The sequence below is a fragment of the Plectrocnemia conspersa genome, unplaced genomic scaffold, assembly GCF_051122295.1.
Source record: "Plectrocnemia conspersa isolate PC_06_02 unplaced genomic scaffold, ASM5112229v1 ptg000010l, whole genome shotgun sequence".
NCBI lineage: Eukaryota > Metazoa > Arthropoda > Insecta > Trichoptera > Polycentropodidae > Plectrocnemia > Plectrocnemia conspersa.
Window position 1 is genome coordinate 22,780,189 of NW_028277174.1, and position 27,017 is coordinate 22,807,205.

At 36.0% G+C, this 27,017-nt stretch overlaps 3 protein-coding genes across 5 annotated transcripts; 2 read left to right on the forward strand and 1 right to left on the reverse strand.

The window, feature by feature from the left end:
* Nucleotides 1-1,870: 1,870 nt before the first annotated feature.
* On the forward strand, nucleotides 1,871-12,938 carry Mink (Mitotic spindle and nuclear protein). 3 transcript variants are annotated; one of them, XM_088195936.1, is made up of 6 exons: nucleotides 1,871-1,961; nucleotides 2,171-3,148; nucleotides 3,655-3,771; nucleotides 3,838-4,068; nucleotides 10,442-10,683; nucleotides 10,789-12,938. In XM_088195936.1, exons 1-6 carry the CDS (start codon nucleotides 1,943-1,945, stop codon nucleotides 10,801-10,803), a joined length of 1,602 nt encoding a protein of 533 aa, XP_088052062.1. In that variant the 5' UTR covers nucleotides 1,871-1,942; the 3' UTR covers nucleotides 10,804-12,938. The 3 variants fall into 3 exon arrangements, with proteins under 3 accessions (XP_088052062.1, XP_088052061.1, XP_088052060.1); XM_088195935.1 differs by having other exon boundaries at nucleotides 10,442-10,707; nucleotides 10,789-11,031; XM_088195934.1 differs by having other exon boundaries at nucleotides 10,442-10,830.
* On the reverse strand, nucleotides 10,837-12,799 carry LOC148231028 (solute carrier family 71 member 1). The gene has a single exon (XM_088195937.1). It carries the CDS (start codon nucleotides 12,797-12,799, stop codon nucleotides 11,195-11,197), a length of 1,605 nt encoding a protein of 534 aa, XP_088052063.1. The 3' UTR covers nucleotides 10,837-11,194.
* A 5,902-nt stretch (nucleotides 12,939-18,840) lies between the features above and the next one.
* Sf3b2 (splicing factor 3b subunit 2) lies at nucleotides 18,841-25,177 on the forward strand. The gene is made up of 8 exons (XM_088194130.1): nucleotides 18,841-18,942; nucleotides 19,775-19,982; nucleotides 20,751-22,453; nucleotides 22,525-22,603; nucleotides 24,309-24,480; nucleotides 24,546-24,670; nucleotides 24,739-24,938; nucleotides 25,026-25,177. Exons 1-8 carry the CDS (start codon nucleotides 18,922-18,924, stop codon nucleotides 25,092-25,094), a joined length of 2,577 nt encoding a protein of 858 aa, XP_088050256.1. The 5' UTR covers nucleotides 18,841-18,921; the 3' UTR covers nucleotides 25,095-25,177.
* Nucleotides 25,178-27,017: the final 1,840 nt, after the last annotated feature.

Genomic DNA, 27,017 nt, shown 5'->3' on the forward strand with positions numbered 1-27,017 from the left:
TTTCAACTAAAAATTCTCTGAATTGACGATGATTAAGAGCTTTAGCTACAATGGAGTTGATGATCGTGATCACTAATCCCATAACTTTACTAATTTCTTCCGGAAATATCTGCGCACAAAGCGCTTCTTGGTGAATAATGCAATGATAAACCAATATCTCGTAATTATTTTTTTCTTTCAAAATGGCAACAAACCCTTTTCTGACGCCAGTCATACTTTTGGCCCCGTCTGTAACCGCCAAGTACGCAGATTGACAGCTGTCATACTACTACGCTGCGCTGCGCCCCTATCGGACGAAACAGATACTACGTCAACGCTCACGTACACATTCAACGTTGCATGGAAAGGACACTCGACCAGAATTAGCGCCCGGGCCCGTGGATATTTGTGCCAGAGCCGCACTCAAGGAGCCAAAGAGCCGCATGCGGCTCCGGAGCCGCACTTTGCCGACCCCTGGTCTAGGTCATTATGAATCGGGACGGATTTATTATTTCTTTGTGATTTTTTCATAACTATTTGGATTTATCCACGTTGGTTGGTTTGCTCCATGATAGAAACCCTCCTCCTTTATCCGGGCTTGGGACCGGCAAGAGTGCAACATATCTACACTCCAGGCGGAATATGTAATATATATTACACACACACACACATATATATACAATAAATAATAAACTTTTCGACCATCGTGACGCATTGGGGTAACCTGTTAGGTCACGATGGTATTAATTTAATGTAAAATAATATATGTAAAATAAATAATAGAACAAGTAAAATAAAATGATTCTACGACAAGGAATCGTTTATGTTATTATTATTATTATTTAATATTTATTTTAAAGAGTTAATATTGATATTTTATTAATTATATCTTATTTATATTTATTTATAAGTATTTAATAGTAATTATTATTATTATTATTTAATTATTACAAACAATAAAAACCAATCACAAAAACAGTAGACAATATTAAAACAGTCGAAATAACGTATAAATATATTCACAAGTATTTACAAATCACAATTATCATTGAAATATTGATGAGATAATTTAATTTCGATTCATAAATTAAAGTATAAAAAAACGAATTTCCGCGATGCGTTTGTGCTAACCCTAAAAGTGGTCTAAAGAAGCACGATCGAAACCGCGCGCGAAATACAAACGACTAAAATTAAGGCGTGACTTTATAATTATATATACCACTGTTTCATCGCAAATTCTATAAATAAAATCACTGAAATCGTTTACTAGGAACTCAAACTGATTTTTAAAACATATATTGCCAACTTTTACCTTTCCGTTTCTTTAAAAAACGAAGGTTTTAACGAGCGCATCATATCATGCGCTTGGCGTTAGACAGTAGATTTAGTTGCGCATGATATCATGCGCTTGGCGTTGAAAGGATTAATATCGTCATTAACGATCCATTGTATTGTTTTTTTTTAATGTATAATTTGTTATATTTTTTATTGTATTTAATCAAATTTATTACTATTGACGTATTAACCTGTGAGTTATTGCAGTTTATTTTTTTATAAAAATGTTTTTAATTTATCCGAGTTTTCATTAAAATAATAAGACTGGATTAGATTATAGACTAGAAGTGCTTAATTCCCTTCCTCCTAGCTATGCTACTTACTTTGAAATAAGTGTCAAAAAAGTATTATTACATTAAAAAGCATAATATCTTATTTAAATATATAAATATCAACCACAGTAATAAAAAAAATGTTATCTCTTATAAACCAACACCCATAAACCGCAACATGTTATATTTTACAGGTAATTATTAAAAAAATTAATTAATTTATTTTATTTTTATAATTTGTGTCATTTGTAATTTTTTGTTTTCCAATAATACCATACGCGAAAATATTCTGCGTTGCTACCAACATTACCGCGCTAACGGCTTTGTTTGAATCCCGCCAAACGGTTGCCTCCAAGATGTCTGTCACACGTATCAGTAAGTTTACGTTTTTTTCCACTAAATCTTAATAATTAACGATACAAATCGAATTCATATTGTAAAATATACTTCTAAATCACATTTGTAATAAATTTTATGCATTGATTCCTTTCTTTTTCAAAAAAAAAAAATAGTCGTTATTAGTACATAATGAAAATAGTAACTTTAATAATGATAACTAAATTAAAAACGTTTGTGACTTACAGAGAGGAAGTCGAGGAAGAATGTCGATATACACAAATCAGAAATTGCGAAAGACAATGACAGCGATTTTAAAGAAAACATTGACGTCACAATTTCCGTTACCAATGTTAAAAAAATGGCCTCCAAAAGACGATTCACTCGTTCTCAAGCGCACGTGAACGAATTGAATACTATTTGCGACGATAGCGTGCTAACGAAACCCCCATTTGATTACCAAGCGCCGTTGTTTTCGATCCAAAACGTTAAAGTAGACGACCACAATAGTGAGGACGAAAGTCAATTAGACGGATCCGAATCGAAAAATGAAATAAAATCTAAGAAAAAATCCCGTAAAACTTTAATGAAAGCGAAGAAGAGAGGCCGAAAGAACAAAAACAAATCGTCGATCATATCGATACATGAAAGCGATTCCGAATCGAATATAAACGACCAAGATGCTCCAGCTGAGAATATGGATAAAATTGAAGAAGACACTCCAATCGTTACTGAAAATATGGATACAAATCATAAACCAGTAATGAATCGTGAAAGTACGATTATTATAGATCGAGCGGCATCAATCAATCCTAAAAAAGATTCACTGATTATTGTAGAAAACGAAATGTCTAAATCGCACACTTTTTCCGCAGCCAGCCCTTGTAAACTTTTCAAAAAAATCACAACACCCAATAAGTTTTCTATGAAAACTCCCGCTAAGACATTATGCAGAGCTATATCGGTCGGTTCGGCTGGTCAGACTCCTATGCCCAAATCGGATAAGATTAAATTAAAAAGCCAAACTCCCAATATTAAAGCTGTAGCTTTGAATGTGACTCATTCGATCGAAAAACCTATGGCCAAAGCTATTCCGAAGCAAGATATTAATAAAAAGAAGATCAGTTTCAAGTCGCCTAATAGACGCCTTCAATTTACGAAGAAAGCAATTAACCCACCGAAACCGATATTGCAGAAGCCGTTCAGTTCTACGTCTTCAAACAGAGGTGAATAGAGCAAAATTGTCTAACAAAATGATTATTGTATTTATCTATCTTTTCTTGAATACATCTTTCAATTTCTGTTTAATTAAATATTCTTATTTATTTCATTACTCTATGAAAATCAAATCTTTTAATATGACCGGTTTTTAAATGAATTGTTATACATAAAACACTACGATTAACAATACTCATTGTTACACCTTGCGAATCTAATTTTTTTTAGTATCAGATAACAAAAAACGAAGTTATTTGTATAATAAATTAATATCTTAAGTTTTCTCAAGCACTGTTTTTTGTCATATCGATTTTCCAAGAACTTATCTAATTTCCTAGTTAAAACTTATTTATTTTTATAAAAATATGTGTATACAATTTAATCTATGTTTACTTAGATAAGAAAATAAGGTTGCTCTCACTTATGCAATTGTCAAGGAATTAGTTTTATTATACTATTCGGTAACCCATTTATTTTTAGAAAATATTTTTCAATATTTAAATAAATATTTCAGTGATTCCGCAAGCAATAAAACCGATCAAGAATACCGTCAACGTTGGAAAGATGAAGCCGAGGGGAATCAGTAAACCGGTCATCAAGAATAAAAAAGTCACTTTACAAATATCTGAAGGTATTTCCCTTTTTTTTTAAACAAGCTTAGTACAAATTAATTAATATTTTATTATTAAATATTTAGCAAAAGCGAAGAACATCATAAGCATGGTCCAATCCACGTTCGAGGCGAAGACGCCAAGCAAGACACTTCTCAAACCTATTCAACCGATATCGCGCACCAAAATGCCCAATTTTACTTCCCTTCATCAGAAACAGTTCGATCGCATGGAGTCTCTAATCCAAAACAAATCGAGGAGAGAACAAAGAGCCAAGAAGCTCCTTGAATACGTCAACACTCCCACTGTGATCAAAGGTAAGAATATATTATGATCCTTTTTCGTTTTATAATTAGTTTTATCGGGAACAAGTCAGGTGTAGTGGTTTTACGTTTTAGACTGGATTCCTTGCTACAGATGAAAACCTTACGAAAAAGGTACAATAAGGCATAATTTTTATATTAGGTTTTTTAATGTCGCAAACTTTTAGTACAGGCAAAAACAAAATCTATTGAAACTTTTTATTTCGAAAATGTATTGATTGTATTTATATTATGACGACATATAAAATAAATATACAAAGTGTCATTTACCCAGAAAAACACAATATTGTTTTTTCCTTCTAAGCTAGGGTTGTCAAATTACAAAATATAAAAAGAAAATTGAACAAAATGCTAGGGTTGTCACAGCTATTAGAAAATAATAATAATATTTCGTAGAAAAATATATACATATTTTCATATACATATGTGAAAAAAAATTAAATTAAATACAGACATACATATATAAAAAAAACATTAGGCCAGGGTTATCACTTAGCTTATAAAAAATAAAACTACAATAAAAATGTGAAATATAAAATAACGTCAAATACGCGCCAAGCGTGAGTTATTATTGTTAGTACTCAACCTTATAAAAATATCATGCAAACGTAACAAAAGCTTAATTTTTTTTCTAAAGATGGCAATGTGTACATTTATAACTTCACATTTTGTCAAAACATAGAATTATATATATTTAAAATTCATCGAAAATAGCAGACCATAACGTGTAACCTCTAAATGACTGACTTTTCGTAGAAAGTTTTTTTAAAGTCCCTGATTTTTTCCGAATTATAATAGCTATAATAAAAATATAATTACTGATTTGTTTCGCATAAAAACCTCCCAAAATCTCCGACTTTTTCCGAATTATAATAGCTATAGGAAGTGGGAAACATGACTTTTTCAAGGATCAGTTCAAAGTAACGTCTACACTAGATTAAGTAAAAACTTAACCCTTTGAGCGTTATCGCTGTACATATTCGGTGGTCGATCTCTCACTGTTTTGAGGTATTCCAGATAGTTGAATATTTACATATATAACTGAAGAAATAGGAAATAAAAAACATTATATTTATATATTCATTTTTTCAATTTAATACCAATAAATTAAAGAGTATGAAATAAATTAACATAACAAAAATATTTTATATTAATTTTTTAAAGAATATGTATAATACATTAACGAAATTCAATAATAGAAAAGTATTGAAACAAATTATTAAAACATACTAATTCAAGAAAGTAGTAAAATAAATTCAAGCAATAAAACATTAAGAATCGCTGATTTTTTTATATAATTTACTATAAATTCAATATGAAATAATAATAAATAAATAACAACAGAAATAGTTATAGAAAAATATGTAAAATTAACTCGCTCCCGGGTGTACGAAGGAGGACCCAAAAATAACGAGACTTTTTTATAACTTTTATTTTTCAATATTTTTATACAAAATTTTGATCACCTTCAAAGTACTTTCCATTGACCATTATGTACCTGTCCGAGCGTTTCTTCCATTGTTCAAAACAGTTCTGGAACTCACATAATGAGATGTCTTTTAACCCTTCCAGCGATTTTTGTTTTACCTTGTCCACAGTCCCAAAACGTTTTCCTTTCATATCCCTTTTGAGTCTAGGGAACAAAAATAAGTCAGGTCAGGTGAGATAGGCGAGTGAATAATTGGTGTCATTCCGTTTTTGCTCAAAAACTACTTCACAGACAATGCAGTGTGAGCCGGTGTGTTGTCATGATAGAAGAACCAATCCCTTGTCCGCCAAAGATCTTCCTTTTTTTTCCTGAAGCTCTCTCTCTCAACTTTTTCAATACCACGAACGTTGGTGTTGATTTTTTCACAAACGAGGGTGTTGATTTGTCGTCGTCAGTCCTTGAAGACGAAGGGGGCCCAGAACGAGGTTGATCTTCAATCGTTATTTCGCCTTTTTAAATCGCGAAGACTCAAGCTTCACTCAAAGCATCATCCTTGTATGCTGTTTGAAACATTACAAATTTCCGCGGCCTTTTTTTACCGCAGCGTGATGGTCTTGAGCGTCAACAATCTCACGTTTTCGCCAAGTGGTAAAAGATTGTTTGGTAAAAAAAAATGCTACACACGATTGGGTGATCTCATGGCGACGAAACGTCGCATACTGACTCATACTGGTTCCTTCTACAACTCCACTACCCAGAACTCACTTGCCTATCGTCCCTCCCTTTCACAGCCCTTGTCTTGTTACTTTTGGGTCCCCCCTTGTATACTAACAAATGTGTATAAATTAACTCACTACTCAAGGGGTTAATATAATAAAAAAAAAACTCTGGGATATGACTAAGTATGTCGTAAATTTTAATTTTCAGTAAGCTAGTATACTCAGTCATGAGGAGCTTCGTCCATATCATAAATCAAATTCAATACTAAAACGTGCGATTATACTCGTTCAATGCCGTTTAAAACAAACTTTCAATTAAGTTCCCCTTTGTACCTAATCCTGACAGTGATCCTAAGGCTAATGCAATGAATGATCGAGAGAAATAAAATTGACCCGATTGCCAAGTCAAGATGATTTTTTTAAATCCATCTATTGCAATATGACAGACATTAACCCAATACGTTACAACGGGGTAAACACAATTAATAACTAGTTGGTTTGTAGTGGGTACCAGAATGAAATCTAAATATCTGTGAGATTTAAAAAACCTAATCTGTGACAATTGATCAGAATTATATAATAATTACTAATCCCGATCTCCCGGGCATAATAAATATTAAAAGACACGGGTTCGTATAAGATTCGAACCCAGATCTTTCATGTACGAGTCTCTGATTTACACTATTTTATGGTATTACCTAAGTCAGCATTCCTCCCTGCAATGTGTATTTTTTTAGGTTTCGGCGATGAGGTATGACACTGTTTTTGGCTGGCGGTAGTGAACCCAGTAACCATTCTTCCCTTACTCGCACGTCATTCCTTGAGATGCCACTATGGTTCAGTCGAGAAGGATGCTATGTTTTTCTTGCAGTTTTGGAACTTTTGAGTCCACTCGTACACTTATCGGAACGATAGACAAGTGTCACTATACTGAAATTTCATATGGAAATGAATTTTAATAGGATTCAATGCAACTCCAAAGTATATGTAAAACTGCTGGTTATTTACAGGACATTAGGGTGTTTTGAATCGAACTTTTATTTAGAATCTCTATTACCCAATTAGAAAGGTCTAGTAGGAATTGGAATTATTAAATGGTGTGGATAGTTTTTTTATTATTATAGTGAGTAATGAAAACAATTTGATGATGATGTCATATTTATGTGTATATATATATATATATTTATTATACAAATAATAAAATATTACAGTGAATTATACAATGGTTTAATATCATCAATTTGTTCACCGAGTTATGATCACATTGAGTTTTTTTTCGATATTTTATCAGATTTTATTTATATTTAAATTAGTACTTATTGATTAATTGTTTTGTGGTGGTGATAGTAAGACAGAAAAGACAGGTGAAGATATCCGTTGCAAGGTCGATTAAAACTTTGATCGCCAAAAATTATACACAACTAATAATGCAATGGCAGTTTTAGCATTTCGTTAACGATCGATAAACGAAACGAATTTGAGTCACATGCTCGTTTCTAACGCCGCGTTAGTTAGGCGCGCTGAAATGTTCGAGTGTATCAAATTTAACTTCACGCATAAATTGTTTGAAAGAAACACATCGTTTTTTATCGTTTCTAAACAGCAAACACTGAATTCCATATCGTTTATCGATCACGCTATCTATGACGGACAATATTTTCCTAATTTACTATATAATCACTACTTACAATTGACTCCTTCACACATTTTGTCCAAATATATATATATGTATATATATATATATATATATATATATATATATATATATATATATATATATATATATATATATATATATATATATATATGTGTGTAATTTTTATGTGCATTGTGTCAATTTTTTTGTTTATATTTACATGTCCATGCCGAAGTTACATTTAGTAGTGCTTAAATTGAGGATAAATTAAAGACTAAGGGCAATTTAATTTGTAATACTAAAACACTGGAAAAAGTATCCTTTTAACTGTGTTTTTACTTATTTTATGTCATTAACTATTGATAACAAAAATTCCATACGACAAAGTAAAAAAAAAGGATTTACATACCACATGAGCGACTAACGTCGCGCAATGTGAGACTTATCGTATATTTTTTTTAGATTGTTTGAAAATACAAAAAAATATTTATATATATTGTCACTTCCTATCCGAATGGACGTAGTTTATTCAAATTTGTTTCGTAACCTCGAACCCTGCACCAAAAAAATGATTGTATATTTTGTTAGGCAGTTTTCTTATTCTTATTGTGTCACTTGTATTGTGATATTTTCATTAAACAAAAGGAGTTTGTGAAGAAAAACAAAACTGCATTTCAATCGGTTATTCTAAAGAGTAGGTCACGGGTTTTAAACATTTCGACAATACCGACCGAGTCACTGAGTCACTCGTTTAGAAGACTTTGTCGGAACATCGACTCTACATACTCTTTTGACCTTCTTCGACTATTGATTATACAGATGTTGATACAAGTGGTTTATCGAACGTCAGTTGATCGCTTAGAGAAACTTTCGTACCAATCTATTGAGTGTTCGAAGATAGAAGCAGTGTTGACAATGAAAATATTGATTTTATAAACAAATCGCTTTTACTTTTCGATTTACCCTCGCATTTATAAAAAAAAACGAAAAAAGTGCACAACGAACCTAGATTAAACAGGAAGAACCTTTGTAGAGTTATGGTTCAATCGTGTGTTTATTGTTTATTTATTTTTCTAACTATTCTCTTCCCAATGTTGACAATTTTGTCATTAAAATTCCAATATACAAAAGTCAAAAAGCTCCGTTCACTTATCAGTATGTAAACGACACTAACGTTATTACGATTCATTCGCACACCGGCACGAACATGTTGAATTTTAATACTATAAAAACGCAATCTATTTATCGGCAGGATAGCGCAAACGGTGCGCCGCCGCCGGACGTGTGTCATCGTCTCGCCGCGAGATAAGATAACGTTGCAGATTATTACATATACAATATCGTTTTTAATCGCCGGCGCTTTATAGCGAACGTTTTATTTATAATACATATCTTAAAAACCTTAGGGGTAATCAAATCGGGAAGGTTTATATAACATATTACACGTGAGGTAGAAAACAAAGTAAATGCATCGCTCCACCTGGACGCGTTCGCCGACATTCTCTATCCGAAAGATCGTATATATGTATATAACAATAATGTTAAAAAATAGTTTACAATATTTAAATTTACTATTTTATTTATGGTGACGAACGCGTCGCGTTTTACCCGTTTCACTCGTTAACAGAGAAAGAAAATTAGATTAATTAAATTTATACAACCGGAAAACCCAATCACCTCTGAATACAATGAAGCCTTACAAGATACTCGACAACGAAATAAAACGATAATCGAGATTAAAGACTAGTTTTATAGTAGAAAATCGCGAAATTAGTATATGACAAAATACTTCGGCTCATTGTCTCGTTAATGTTTGCCGATTTCGACTGCGCGTCTTATACGCTCTACAACAATTAAATTACAGCACATAATACAATAATAATATTTATAATACTTATACTAATAATAAACTTTGGTATATCGTTAACAATTCACACAGCATATCACGACGTCACTACATGACTCCTAAAAGCTTAATTTTTTTCAAAACTCGTAATATTTTCAAACTTCAAACGATACATTATCAAGGCGTGTTTAAACGATACAATTTTCACTATAATTCTTATCCACAGATACAAAAATACGACTTTCTATTCGTTTAATTTTTTTAAAAATCACAATATTCCATTTTTATCTTTCTTTAAATATTACAATAAGTTAAAAAATAAAGGGGCGCTTTCGTAGTGACTAAACTTGACGTTTTATATAAAGTAACAGTAACTATTCATCTTTATTTATTATAAATACGCGTTCGTCGTGTTTCGTATAAGTGAGAAAATCGAATCTTCATCGTAGCGAACTTTGCGACGTGTCCTGGTGTTTTTTTTTTGCAATCTACGTCCGAATAGAAGACCGTTTTAAAAAAATATATTCGTTCGCAAGAAGTTCGGCGATGAGCTATCTCTCTAAAATGCAACTTTACGACGGCTAAGTTGTTTAAAATATATCCTAAATCTATAAAAAAATATCGTAACACTAAAAAATAAATAATTTACAATCATTTCTTATTGGTCCTTAACGATAAACTCAAATATGTATATGCGTATAGGAAGCGAAGCTGATGGATGCTTTTGTCGGTTGCAGGATCGAAAGCGGATTCGGCGCCGAACTACACAAGGTTCGGGTTCAAGATCGACGACAATTACAAGAACTTGCCGAACGTGTGCTACGAAGAAACGCCCCGAACCAGATCCACCCTGATGACTATAGTCAAGAAGCAGACGAAATCTGTCGCCGAATCGCTCTCCAAGACCGACAATATTAAGAGCGAAACCAATTTCATAGTCGGCGTGAGGACCAACAGACGCTTCGAATTGCAAATGAAGGCGAGAAACGGCCTATAAATACGGGTTCATTACTCTATAAATACAATATGATATGGCTTTAAAATTATATAAATATATAATTTGATTTATTTTTATACATTTTAGTGTTGCGTAAAATAAATAGTTTTAATAAAAATAAAAAAAAAACATGAATACAATAGCGATAGTTTCTTAAAGTAAGCATTTATTTTTCAATTTGAAAAAATAACAAAAAATATACGCATATTGTGAATGAGATCATACAAAGATTCACAGCTGGTTTAGATCTTCGCGTCGCATTTCTGTACGTTTACAATCGTCACGTTGGTATATTTAATAAACTATATTCAATAAACATGTTTGAAATAACCGTTGGTATTATTCGATTCATAAATATTAAGTACGAAGCGACGGGCGATTCACAATACGGTTTTGCATGTGGGCGAGCTCTAAGACTAAGTTAGTAAAAATGAATTGCACATAAAAATAGGTTGTACTATTCGCTACGGTCTTAAACAAAATACACGTCCCGCTATAGGGCGGCCGAGTCGGCGGCCATCAGAGGCGAGAGGGGCCCGGCGACGCGCCGCCCCCTCTCCACCTCGTAGTGCAGCTCGAGGCTGGCGCGGCGCGGCCCCTCCTCCGGGATGAAGGCGGCCACGAGCAGCGCGCAGATGACGAGCAAAGCGCCGAACACGAACGGCGGGCCCGGCACCAGACGGAAGTAGCGGTCCTCTTCGGTGTGGTTGCGGTGGACCTTGCCGTTGACGCGGTCTTCGTTGAGGTCGACGTGGAAGAAGTAGAAGATGACGCCGAACATGGCGGGGCCGAGCCCGTTGCAGAGGCCGCGCATGCCCGTCACCATGCCCTGGACGACGCCCTGGCGATCGGCGTGGCTGTTGATGGAGACGAACGCGCTGATGGCGGGGTACGTGATGGAGGAGATGGACGCGAGCACGCCGGCCGCCCACATCATCCACGTCTGGCTGCCGAAGCCGTACCACATGAGCTGCAGCGTCTCGAACAGCAGGCCGATCATGATGGTGTGCTTGGCGCCGAGGTTCTTCATGAGAAAGCCGAGCACGATCTGCGCGGCGATGCTGAGGATGCCGACGGTAGCGATGAAGACGGCCACCTGCACTACGCCGAAGCCCATGACGAGCTTTAGGTAGACGAAGATGCACGAGTACTGGCCGGCCTCGGGCAGATACGACAAGAACACGGTGACGCATAGCATGAGCACGGTGCGGTCCTTGCCGACCTTGCGCAGCGCCGCGAACGGGTCGGCTTGCTCCCAACTTATGGGCGCGCCCCACGAGCCGGGCCGCACCTTCTCGGGCAGGCTCTCGGGCACCGCCACCATTATGAAGAAGACGTCGAGCACGGCCACGGCCGTCGCCACCGCCACTACGATCGTCTCGCTGTACGCGTCCATCAGATAGGCGCCGAGCGCCGGCGAGATGACCATGCTGGCGGCGAACGTAGCCGACACGAGTCCGTACGCTCGCGAGCGCTCCGCCTCCGACGTGACGTCGGCCACGTACGCGAACACGATCGAGAACGTGACGGCGAACACGCCGCTGATGCTGATCGTCGCGAAGAACCACCACGTGTTGACGGTCATGAGCGGTATGGGGGCGCACGTGAAGAACACCGTCACCAGCAGGAAGAACTTGCGGCCCCACACGTCCGACAGCGCGCCGATCAGCGGCGCGCTCAGGAACGACAGGATGCCTTTGATGCCCATGATGAGGCCGTTCATCAGGAAAGTGTGGTCCGGGAAGGTGGCGTTCAGCACCGAGATGATGGGCATCGTGAGCAGACCCCACGCGAAGAACTCCAGGAAAATGACGACCAGCGCGTGCGGCACCGCCGGGGCTCCCACGCCCGACGACGGCGTCAGTCCGTCCTTCATGGCGGAGCGCCTGGCGCCTCCGCCTCCCATGCCGACGGTCGGCGGTCGCGCCAGCGGGTCTGCCTCTCCGTCGCCTCCTTCGCTATCGCCGCCCGCTTCTCCGGCGCCCCCTCGCGCGTCGCCTCCGACTCCGCCCCACTCGCCGCCCGACTCGGACTCGGTGGATGCGGCCTCTCGCGCTCCGCTACATGGCCGCGCGCGCGCGAACTCCAAACCCCTCATGCGCTATCTGGCCGAAGGTTCACCATCGGATCTCACCATCGACGGAAGCCGCGCTCGCCGTAGCTTTCGCCGTTGCTCTTCCTCGCTCGCCGTTCGAGGACGTTCGCCTGCCTGCCTACCGACGCTTCGGGCCAAAACTAACGTCACCCGTATCGGCCATACCCCCCCGCCCCCTCACACCTAGCAAATTGAAAATTGCATTTTATTTTCAGCTAATTTACGCAAAACTGAAATCTATTTTATTTTTTGCGTACATTTTATTAGCATTTGTCAGAGAGAACTCGGGCCCCATGACAAAAAGTTATTTTATATATATTTTAACATCATAAAATAATTACTTGAGTAAATAATAATAATTAGCATTTCTATTTATGTGTAGAATTATGTATAATACAAACATCAATAATATTATAAAATAAACAGAAAGCAAATATAAAAAGCAATTAAACACAGATATTAAATATTAAAAATGGCAAAATTAACAAATATAAATCAGAAATCAATTTTATTACTAATATTATATGTTAAAAAGTGTACGTTTACGACAAATTATAACAAAAATCAAATATATAGCAACGGTCAATGAAAAGTGTCCACCCCCAGAAAAGGAACAAAAGTTTATATATTTTCCTTTCTAACGGCTAATGTTTCTCGGAATATACTTTTTCCGTCGACAGGGTTCCTTTCTTTCATTATTTTTACATTAGTTTTACATGATTTTGTGTTCCACATGCCAAAAGTACCACAATTGACAACATCGAAGAATTCGGAAATTTTGATTCTGGCTTAAGAAAACTTCAGTTCTCGTTATATTGCAAACAAAGTAGAGTGCAGCAAAACAACTGTGCTAAATTGCATAAAATATATGAGGATTCCACATCCTTACAAAGGAAGAAAGGCTCAGGAAAACAAAGAAAGATCAATTTATCAGAAGGTCAGCTAATAAAGTGTATTTTTTTTACAAAATCGCGGTTTTAAAAGTGCGGTGGATGTAAGAACAAAGTTCATTGAAGCTAGTGGAAATTAAATAAACGTAGAAACTATACTTCTAGAATCTGTTTAATACGCAATGATTTATTAATTTCTGATTTATTCAGTCCTTGCGAATGCAATAAAATTATAATCAATTCACGCAGCTGAACATAATGCTAACTTTAGTGAAACTGAGCATTTAGACCTGTAATCCTTTTTTAATACGCAAGTGAGTAATTGAAAACGACAAATTCGTTTGTATAGTTTTCAGAATTACGGTTAAAACTAGATGCTAAAATATTTTGATCAGACTATGCACTTTTAAAGAGTTCCATGTCCTTTAAGGGGTGCCTCATTACTATGGCGAAGGTTGTATATATGTAGATATTTGTAAGTATTTTTAAATTTTACTATATGTTATGCTTTTGGCCATAATTTTGATAAACAAATAAATAAACTTGCCACACGTCAGGTGCTATTATTTTTGTTATGTTATTATTTTTTCCAATTAATAAAATGTAAAAGATATCCTTAAATGTATTAAAGTAGAAAAATGACGTATTTTTATTTATTATATTTAACTGTAGGAGCTAATTTTTTTAGGTGACGACTGTCGACCAATAACGTACTGCCGCTAGCGAAGTGTTTATCATTTCCCTATGTTTTTTGGGTGGCAACCCTGCCGATACGTTTTGTCAGTATGGAGGCTCGCGGGGTAATACTGGACGAATATATCAGGACGCATCTTCGAATCCTCATGGCGCGTCCCACCCCGCTGATGCGGGACGACTTTTTGTTACTGAGCGGCGTGATCTTCGAGGGCGCGTTCGGAAACGAGTTTTTGGAAGAATTCGGGGGCGATGTCGAATTCGCGCGGCCGCTCCTCCGTCATCTGAGAAACGTCAGCCGAGATGTCGGACGGCGCCCGGAGCCCGGCGGCCAAGCGGCTCATGCGAGAGGCGGCCGAGCTGGCGACGCCTTCAGAAGACTACCACGCGCAGCCCCTCGGCGACGACCTATTCGAGTGGCATTTTACCGTCCGCGGCCCCAGGGCTACCGACTTCGCCGGGGGAGTGTATCACGGTCGCATCCTGCTGCCGGAGCAGTACCCCATGCGGCCGCCGCACATCGTGCTGCTCACGCCGAACGGTCGCTTCGAGACGCACCGCAAGATATGCCTGTCGATCTCGGGCCACCACCCGGAGACCTGGCAGCCGTCCTGGTCGATCCGCACAGCCCTCTTGGCGCTGGCAGCCTTCATGCCAGCGCCGGCCGAGGGCACGGTCGGTTCTCTCGACTGCGAGCCCGCGGAGAGGCGGGCGCTCGCGCGGCGCTCGGTGGCCTGGCGATGCGCCGAGTGCGGGGCGCCCGAGGCGCTCCTGAGCCGCTCCGAAGAAGGCGATCCCGCACCGAGCACCGCAACCGCCCCTCCAGCGCCGACCTCAGCAGCCTCCGACCGGTCATGCGTCGTCTCCGCGCCCCCGACTTCCCGCCGGCGAGGTTCCCCGGACGCATTGAGGGACTGCGTGTTCGCCTGTCTACTGGTCGCCTTGTCGATATTCGTTTTTAGACGACTGGACTTTTTCCTAGCGCAACTGTGATACGATAGTTCCTAACGCACAATACTAAATATAGTGGAGCTGTTTGCCGTTTCTTAAAATATAACTTATATATCTAGACTGCTTAAATAAGAAATATTAAGTTCAATGTCCAAACAGAAATTTCATTTCTATTGCAACTTCTTTATTTTCAAACTGTTTCTTTCGTCAGTATCAATTTCAAGGTATGATTTTAGACTTCAAATTTTCAATCTCTAACAAAAACATCAACGCTTTCACTATTTTTTATAAAAAAATATTTACCCGAGACGATGCTACGAAATTATGACGATCTTAATAAATTAATCAATAAAACGATGCATCTTCGTGCAACTTATCGCTCCACTATATTCTCAGCCTGATGTGTAAATAAGAGTTCCAATCGAGGCTACCTGTATCGATACTGCAATGATTTTTATTCAATATTGGAGTATCGATATAGATAAATATGTATTATTTTTTGTTTTTTGTCAATTAACGGTAACAAAGAAAAAATTATCTGAATCATAAATAAAACTACTCGTTTGTATAACATTCTGCTAATGTTCGATTTCGATAAAAATTCAATTGATTTTGACATAATTCTTAGAAAATTGTAAAGTTGGAATTAAAAATTTATATTGTATTATATTAGGTCTTAAGATGGAAACCATAATTGGAATAAAATAAATTTACATTTTTTTTAACTAGTATCTAACCTACCAAAATGTATTTCTGTTATTGATTATACTTCCAATTTATTAATGTAACGCATTCCAGTCGCTTTGAACCAAGTTACCGTGCGTACAAATGTCGCTGGACTAAGTTAGCAGAAGAAATATTTAAAAGTGTAGTACTAATTGTGTGAATATTATTGTTTTAAATATATAAAATATAGTTTGTTACAAAAGTAAACTACTTTGTTTTTATACAAACATTCCTAAAAGATTTTATATTTGGTGACAGAATTCTACAAATTATGTTCAGTCGAAGAGCCTGTCGTATCTGTTTTTAGTTTATTTTTAACTTATTTGCAATTAAAAACTTGATCTTCAGTAATTATACTGCAGGAGACACCTATTTTATAAATTTTCATAGTGTCATCTCAGTTTTTTTCAAAATGCACTTTTTCTCTATTTTTTCATGTACACGTATCGACCGATGATCCATGAGCAAAAAAGCTTCCTACCTAGTTTTCATAGAGCAAAAAAATATGATATTTTGAAATATATTTCGAAAGTCTCATCACGAGGAGGGAAAAAAGTAAGTCATTCAGAAATCGTTTTTTTTTAATATTTCATTAAGATTTATAGTATTTCATGGATTTTTCTAGCCAAATTCAAGGAGGTCCCTGCTTAGAATCCGCATCAAAAGCAATAGAATCTTGCCGTCGCATTGGAAACGCTCAGTTATGTAGCGTTCATATTAAAACTTACAATAAGTGAGAATCGAACGAAGCATATCTAAACCAAATTTTAACCAATAGGGGAGCGCAAAAATCAACTATCCCTTCCCTCAGAAGTAAAAATATGCGTCAGAAGCAGTAAAATCATGTCGGCGCCGTGGGAATAGTGGGAATATTCGTAACTGAGCGTTCCCATTGTAACGGCACCGACACAATTTTATTACTTTTTTTGGTACACCCTACTCTAGATTATTTCACGCGTAGAAAATCGCGACGAAAAACTACAAATTCTACAAAAACCCTCAATCACAAAAAATAATATAGTGTCAAATATAATATTAAAGTACTTTAATTTTAATTATATTTTTGAGCTCGTGCAATGAGTTATTAAAGTATTAATAGGGAAGGGGGTGCAAATTTAGTTTTTTCCTGGGGCGCCAAATAACCTAGGGCTGACCCTGCGCCCTCCTTTTGACCAAATTTCAGTTTGAATACACTTTTGGCGACGGGATGTGACGAGTGGCAATTAGACACAGATTGAGCCGCTGCAGTAGTATTTTATTGAAAATTAATTAAGTTGATATAGTTATTAATACAATGAACGGAGCGCGGGCCCGCGACCGCACCGAAGATTGTTAGCGGAGAGATTCCGTCACGCCAGTGTTACCCAAGTGCCATCGAGTTCTGGTTATAACAAAAATCTAAATAAATACATATGTAAATAGGCCGCCTATACACTTTAACCAATACTATTATGGGGGGCGATTTAGGTTTGTTATGGCCAAAACTGGTCGGCACTTGAGTAGCACTGCGTAACAAATTTTTTCTCGAATAGCAATCTTCAAGCGATCTGGACGTGCGCGCGCCCCATATTTTAAAAACAATGTAAACGAGTCTACCAGCAATAAAACATTACTGCAGCGGCTCAATCTGTGTATAATTGCCAACCGTCCCTAAACTATAAAATATCAGAAGTCCGTAGTAATATCGGTAAGGGTAACTAACATATTTTTAAAACATAGTGTTATATTCAAGTGCAGACAAACTATGGAGTAATATGCGACATCTGTCTGTACTTCTTTTTCTGCTTATTTTTCCCTGAAAGAATAATTGGCTTCGTCTGTATTTTAGACTTGATCTAATGAAAGTTCTAAAACTACAATTAGTTTTAGAGCTTTCGTGTTAGGTCTGGGTTAGAACAGCTAATGCTAGTTTCGCAACTGTCAAATTGGGTTTCATAGACATTTTAGAGCAGCGTATAATTTCAGTAACGCCAATTAGTTCAATTATATTTCCGCTAGTGGAAATATATATCTACTGGTGAAAATTTAATTTGGATTTCATTAGTAAAAATATAGCTTTACTGAAAAATACACATTCAATGTAACATTTATACATTGCTCGAATAATAATAAGTATTGTTGACTTTTGTATGCGTATGACTAAGCAATAAAAATCGTATTTATCCGAGCATGAAAATTGATACTGAAGCAAAATGTAAACAATATTATGGGGGCCAATATAGATTTGTTATGGCCAAAACTGGTCGGCGCTGAAGTAGCATTGTTGTGACGGTTTTCACTTTCTCTACCGGCAAGCCCGTAAGGGTTCGGACGCGTGCCGTCGCGAGCGCGCCCCTGAAATGTAAACAACTGTAACCATCAATAAATATATTACTGCAGCGGCTTAATCTGTGTTTCATTGCCACCCGCCATCATCACCGTCCCTAAAAATGTACAATTATAAGTTTTAAACTTTTTATTTGAATAAATTTGAGTAACAATAAACAAATTTATGAGTTTTTTCCAAATACCTACAAATATTTTAATTAACTAGCCATTTAAATATTATTAGACTAATAACATATACGTAAATAAAATTCGAGTGCAAATGAACATAAAGTTATATATTTGATATTATTTTGCTTTGTTGTCAAAATATTTAAATTATTTTATTTTAATATCGACACTGAACTGAAAATTTCACACCTCAAAAGAAAGTGGGGAAATAAAAAATAAGTCTAATTTTTCGTTTTATTTTATTCAGTCAGCAATATTATTATCTATGATCGCAAATTATGCACTGGCAACATTAAAACGAACGCCATCATCGAGGCGTTTGTATTGAAAGTTTATTGACGTTTATTAAAGAGAGCGTCCTGCCAAAAGATGGCGGATGCCGGCAGCGATGTAAGATATTTCTATTAATATTTTTTGGTAAAAAATTATGATTCGTATTGCGTACTTGTCACGCATTTATCGCCGTATACAAATAATTAGGTTATGTTTTAAACGTCAAACATCAGTGAATAAAATTGGCGATATAAAATTAAGATCGCAATAGCTCACAGTTAGGTATATTTAATACTTTAACTAATAGTTATTTCATAGTATGTATACATAGTTATTTGATTTAGTGTAATAAAACTTAAAAAATTACATTAATGTACATAATTTGTAACTTGTCTTGTTTTTTACGTTAACTTGCACTTAAATCATGTCCTTTAATTGGGTAACCAGATTTTTAATGTTCATGAAGGACAGAAGTTGAAAATTTAGGGTAATTTTATAAAAACAAATAGAGATTTTATATTACATATATTATATATATATGTAAAATATGAAACAACGGTACAAAGCTTGAGATATTGTGAAAATATTCATATGGTGCACTTATTATTTATAAAATTAGACAAAGTCAATTTAAAAAAGGTATATCAAAGATTTGTTATATGATGCATAGTTTGAACCATAAACCGTAACATAAAAAGTATTAAAATGTATAGATATATTTCTCTTATACACTTTTCTTTACTTGAAAAATACGACTTAGATTGGGAATAATTAAAACACTATCTATGGCTGGAAATAGATCTTATTTTACTATAGTATAGAAATTTCTGATGATTAATTATCAACAGTCACAAAACTGCGCAAGTTTCTCGAAATATTAACCCGAAAAATATGAGCCTTTTTGTAACCTTACTTATTTTCTTAGAATTAAATTGTAATATTTGTTTAGGATGAAATGGCTGCAAGAATTGCTCAACAGCAAGCTCTGATAGAACAGCAAGCTATGATGGAACAACAGCGTCAGGAACACATGGTATCGGATTACATGTCCGATCATAATTTGGATATGCAGGAGCAAATGATGGTCATGCCACCGGGACAAAATTTTAGCGGTAATGGTCCACCAGGAAGTCAAATGTTGCCGCCTAATATGAGAGGTAATATGATTATTTTTGTGTACATAAGAAAAAATGACGAGAGTTACAAAAATCAAAACAGTTGACCCCCGAATAACAATACCCCTATTAGCACTGTCGACTGAAAAAATCTGCAATCATACCCCCAACAACATGTTCGCAAACTAAGTCACAGTCACTCACTAAGAATGATTCGGTACAATATGGCCACGGATCAGTACATTGTTCTCGCTTGCTCTTACATAATAATAACTTTTTATATTGCTTAATTTTTTACACAAGAACATAAAAATTTGGACTTCTTAATATTAAAGCAATTTGAATACTGTCTTCCTCGAAGATTCAGTCGATGTTGTGCTTAATTTTTATATTTGTTAGAGTAGAAAATCTTTGTTGACATAGATAAGTTGTTACAAAGGTAGTGGCTTTTTTTTCACTTTCTTTGCAGCTCCTGACATCCAAAAATATGACATCTGCTTTGTTTACAAATTCAATGCGTGTTACATTGTTAGATTAAAGTTAAAAAGGTGCCTCTCTCAGCTTCTCTGACAAGTTTGATAAATCAAACATCAACAAAAAAATTATACCTGCGTCTCAATTGATATAAAATAATTTCATTTTGGGGTAATTTAATTTTAAAAAATAAGGGTGAGTCGATTAGCATTTTTAATTTCGACTTTTTCAAGCTAAATCAATATGATTTTATTTTTTCCATCGTGTAATTGTCATTTTTCCTTTTGTATACAGATTTTATCTAGCAATTTTACGATTTTATATAATATTTTTTAGGAACGAATCCAGGACCTCCCGGAATCGGTCAGATGAACATGCACGATCATCAGATGATGCCCCCGATGGAACAAATGAATCAAATGCCGCTGGGTCCGCCCGGAACTGTTCCTATCCCTCCTCCGAATCAAATGCAGGGACCTCCGGGCAATCAGATGACTCCACCGGGAATGAGAGGCACGATGTTGCCGCCCCCCGGCATGGGACCGCCCATGGGCTGGACCGGATCTCAAGAGCACGACGAAGAATTCTCATCTAAGAACTCGAGGAATCAAAACTCTAATTTACCTTCGTTGTTATCGCTGAAAGTCGAAAAACCCGAAGAGTTAAAGAAAAAAGTCAGTCAAGACGTCGTCGTTTTGCCCAAAGCTCTAGAAGAGGCTCTCGCGTTTAAGGATCAGAGAGCCGCTGCACTCGGCACTTTAGAAGACGGAGATTCAAACGATCAGAACAGCGGGACCGGTCAATCTGCCGTGATCAGTTCTGAATACGACGCTGAGGACGACGAAGGCGATTCCGACGACGAAAACGAATCGTCATCTTCTCAATCTATAAAACAGGAAGGAGCTAGTAAAGCTAATAAAAATCGACGCAAAAAGAAAAGGAAGAAGCTCGCCAAATTGAATAAAATACAATTTAAAAAAGACGAGGTATTGCGAAAAGAACAGAAAACGGTCGAAATTGTAAAGAAAGATAAAGCTAAAGAGAAAGAAGTTGTCATCGACGCTGAAATAGATTACATTCAAGAGAATCTACAGTTTCACGAGTTGGAGCCGATGTATAGACAGTTCCATAGGATCTTCGAAGTTTTTAAAATATCCGAACACAAAACCGATTCAGAACAACTGTCGTCCGATCCGAATAAATCTGCGCCGGCGTTGCGCAAAATGGAAAGGGTCAGAGATCAGTTCGACGTGGACGAAGAGACCGAAGAAAAAAAAGCAAACGATGAAAAAGAAAGGTTATCGAAAAGAAAATTGAAGAAATTATCGCGATTATCTGTCGCCGAACTCAAACAATTGGTCGCTCGGCCCGACGTAGTCGAAATGTACGACGTTACAGCTAGAGATCCACGCTTGCTTGTGCAACTGAAAGCGCATCGGAACACTGTTCAAGTCCCTCGACATTGGTGCTATAAACGTAAGTACTTACAAGGCAAACGCGGTATCGAGAAACCTGCTTTTAATCTACCGGATTTTATCAAGAAAACTGGAATAATGGAAATGCGAGCGTCGCTCCAAGACAAAGAAGAAACGAAGACGTTAAAGGCTAAAATGAGAGAAAGAGCTAGACCAAAGCTCGGTAAGATCGATATTGATTATCAAAAATTACACGACGCCTTCTTCAAATGGCAAACTAAACCGCGCATGACGATCCATGGTGATTTGTATTACGAAGGCAAAGAATTTGAGACGAGGCTTCGTGAAAAAAAACCTGGAGATTTGAGCGAAGAATTGAGAACGGCTTTGGGAATGCCCGTGGGCCCGAACTGTCACAAAGTACCTCCGCCTTGGTTGATCGCTCAGCAACGTTATGGACCCCCTCCGTCATACCCCAATCTTAAAATTCCAGGATTGAACGCTCCCATTCCGGAAGGGTGCGCGTTCGGTTATCATGCAGGCGGTTGGGGTAAACCTCCGGTGGACGAACACGGTAAACCTTTGTACGGAGACGTATTTGGTCATGCTCAGAGCGCTCAAGATGTAAGAATTCAAATAAATTGAATTAAATATTATAATTGAATTATTGAACATATGATTATTTTTGTATTTAGGACGTGGAGGAAGTAGAAGTGGATCGAACAATGTGGGGAGAATTGGAATCGGAATCTGAAGGCGAATCATCAGAAGAAGGTATATTTTATTTTATATACGTAATTCCGCGTAAGTGTGAAATAACTCATTCTGCGGTTACAATTTAATACATTAAAATTATAAATATAATATGTATACATTTAAAAAAATATAATAAGTAGTAAAAGAAAAACAAAAATAACAATTATATAATGAGATATACAGTACACCCCCCAATACCACGGTAAATTGGGGACGTGCTATTTGGGTGCGTGTAGTTGGGAGACTAGAAAATACTCATACATTTTTTCAATACATGCGTACAAATCAGGCCCGCGTGGTGAGATATCCTCCCTTTGGCTCGCTCACAACATAAAGTAACGGGCACCCAAATAGCACGTCCCCAATGTACCGTGTTATTGGGGGGTCTACTGTATGTATTATTTATTAACTTAATTTTATTTTATTTAAGTTTCATGAATTCATTAAAAAAATATTTTTTAATTCCTTTGCAATTATACCTAGTTGATTTTGGTAAATCATTAAAGATTTTAAATGCAATATATTCTTAAGAATTTGTGTCAAACTTTACAGAAAATGCTTGTAGGATGTGTAAATCATCAGCAGATCTAATTTCATAATTATATAGCTGTTTTCTAAATTTAAATTTAGTATTTATAATCGATTTTTTCTCTAGCATTTTTTTGGTTACCATTATTAGCTCATATTTTGGTAGAATAGTTGCAGGCAAAATTTTCGGGGTTTTTTTTACGACTTTTTATATTTTAAAATATATTAACACTATTTTTATTTTATGTCAAAAATCTGTCACTATATAGCTATTTTCAATGACACCTGACAAATTGATGGGTTTCTTTGCATATCTTTTTATGTTTTAGAGTTATAAATTAGCATTGTATCATCAGCATCCGGTTCAATCCTTCCTGCATAGGGTTAAATTATTTATGTATAGATTAAATAATAAAGGTGCCAAAATAGAACCCTGTGGAATTCCGCACTTCACCAACTCACATTCGCTTTGTGTACCATTTATTAGAACTACTTTTGTCCATTATTTAAATAGCTTTTTAATAAATTTAGCGTTGGTCCTACTATTTCAATGTTTCAATTTCTCTAATAATATGTTATGGTCTACTTTGTCAAAAGCTTTTTTTTAAGTCTATAAATAATGCTAAGGTTTTATTTTTATCATTTAAGTTATGTTGTATTTCATTAATGAAATCAAAAGCTGCATATCTTGCTTCTAAATCTGTGTTGTAAATGTGAAAAAAAATTATTTATTCTGTTAGCTAGAATTGATTCAAATTTTTTTGATAGAACTAGTAAAACAGATATAGGGCTAAAATTGTTAGTGATCCTCTTATCATCAGCTTTGTATAATGTATTTTGGCAATTTTTAGGCAACCGGGGGAATATTTTAACACAATTAAGCTAAAAGTTACATATTATTACTTTAGAGCAGTGTTCCAAGCTTTCCAAAATTCTTAAAAATTGTTCATGTATTCTTGACTTGTACATGAGAGACAATTTTTCGTTTCGAATGATGCTTATTACAAGTATTACAATTCAAATTTCGAAAACTTCTTTTTTACTCGCATATCAGGGAAATTAAAAAAAATTAACCTATTTTATTTTCCAGTATTAACACACGTAATAAAAATGATCTAATGTCAACTAAACAAAATCGGTCTTAAAGGAATAAAACACAAATTAAATCTTAATTTATATTTGAAATTTTCTTTAGCGGAATCCGAAGGAGAAGAACTGACGCCCGCTCCAGAACCAGATCAAAGTGGTCTGGTTACACCTGGAGAAGGTCTAGCAACGCCTTCCGGTCTTTCGTCTGTACCGCTCGGATTAGAAACGCCAGAGACAATCGAGTTGCGAAAAAAGAAGATAGAAAGCGACATCGAGAGGTAACAATATATACATTTACTAATGTTTGAAAGTGCAAATTTGATACTGAATTTCAATATTACAGCGGAGAAACACCGGTGCTTTATCAAGTGTTGGCCGAACGCCGTGGAGTGACCGGCGGTATGATGGCTTCGACTCATGTCTACGATATGACTGGAGCTGGTGGTACACAACCGCCCGCTGCATTAGGTATACACTATTTATTAACACGTGTTAATTGGTAATGAGATAATACTAATATGTTTATGTTTGAGTAGCTGGAAAACGTGGTGGAGCAACTGCTACCACTTCCGAAAGAAGCGGAGGAGCAGTCGAGCTCGCTTTAGATCCATCTGAATTAGAACTGGATGCCGATGCGATGGCTGCTAGGTACGAACAGCAATTGAGGGCTCAACAGCATCAACCCACTCGCGAAGATCTATCGGATATGCTTGCTGATCACGTGGCGAGACAGAAGGTAGAGACTATTTTTGAAATGGAGTTTTTATGTTTCGGATTACTTAGTTTGTTAAGTATAATTTTCATTCGATTTTTTATGTTTCAGAGTAAAAGAAAACGTCAACAAACCTCAGATTCAAAACAAGCTAAAAAGTACAAAGAGTTCAAGTTTTAATGTGATTTCTATAACGTTGGATCTTATTATAAAAATGTATTATTGAACTGGGATTGCTAATAAATAAATTTATTTTATAAGAATACGCGTGTATTTTTTTTCATTTTCATTTTTTTCTAATACTATATGACTTACCAAGTTTAATAACGCCCATTCAGTTGTGCATGCACCACTCGATGGGGTGTTCAAATGTAGATGTGAATCACAACATTGATTTCAATTGAATCAAGTTGTGCAACTCCAACGAGGTTCAATTTAAGCTCATTTATGTATTGAACACTTCTACGTATAAATGACTTTTTACCCCAGAAAGGATAAATTTTGTTTTTGAGACTAAAAGGTGAAACAAAACAGTACGTCATCCATTGCATGTTGTTTCTTGATGAAGTCTATATACTTAATACGTCCCGCCAAACCATTGCGATGTCGGATAGTCTACTTCAGCTCTCAGCTGATCGCATCAAGACGCAGACGCAATGGGTTTATAGGAAGAAAAATTAGTAATGAACGTATGTTTTCACTTTTCTATTGTAGCAATATTTTACAGAGACTGTAATGATTGTTGTTTTTGTAATTAAGGTTCAGTTGAGTCTTGAATTATATAAAAAAAATGTATATGTATTAATCGGTCTGGTGTATCGTATATGAAACGCACCAGTCGGCATATGCATTACACAATTTTTATTGCTTGAGAAGTAAACCTTGGATATTTTCTTATAATATTTTGGTTTTGTGGATGCTCCTCTTGTTACGCCACTCGTTGCTCTCATATAGCGCCATATATCCTGCGAAGCACTTTTCTTTCGAATATGTCAAGCAGCCTTTCGTCGGCCCTGGTAAGTGTCCAGCTCTATGAATCTTATGTCAGAATTGGTCTGATCAACGTTTTGTAAAGCTATATCTTTGTACGACGAGATAGTGTCAGCGATTTGATTTGTTTTATTAGGCTGAAATAATATTTATTTGCCGACACTACTCGTCTCTTGATCTCCTTGCTAACATAATATGAATTATACATGTCATAATCTACCAGGAGTATAGAATAAGTGAGGAGGTAATAGAGCTAATAATTTAATTATTATTTATAAAAAATTGTTAATAGCTATCTGCTATGGAATAATAGTATCTATTTATATATACATAAAGCCTATTATTGCATAACCGTAGTTCTCTTTTGTTCCGACCAATCAGAAAAAAGAATTTAATTATTTTGAATTTCCTTGGAGACGCATGATCTTAGAAAATGGTTACTATGTACATAAATAAACAAAATACACAAGGCTCACTATCGAATACGTGTAAAATGTTATTTTTTAAGTTTAAGAGCTTACAATGATTAATCATAAAATATAATTTAAATAATTAATATAAAAAAAGATGGTCGATAACGCAATGACATCGAGATGAGGCGTTGATGTTAGGTATATAACAAAAAGTTTAATTTTCATACATAACATTTAATTTGGATATCAACTTGTCTTTGTATAATTTCTTTTAATATTTTTTATGTGTTCTCTAAGAATACGTCTATTAAAATTGATTTTTTTAGGTTTTACTGTAAAAAATTATTTTAATATTTTAAAGCTGAATATGTCACTAATATCACTAATTATTTTATCTCAGACATTTTTAGAATCTTCTTTCGTATTTGTTTTTTTTATTTGTAGGTATTTCTTCGCTATCATTTCAGGAATAAAATCAGCCATGTGATTCAGCACGCTAGAGCATCGCCCTGTCGTAGGCTGTTGAGTGTTCGCAAAGGCTTTGATAGATCATTTTGTGCTCTCACTTGGCACTTGCCATTTCTCATTGTGAGTTTCACCGAGGAGATCAGTTTTTTGATACACACTGCTCTTTAGATTATTTCACGCGTAAAAAATCGCGACAAAAAAACTACAAATTCTTAAATACCAACAATCGCAA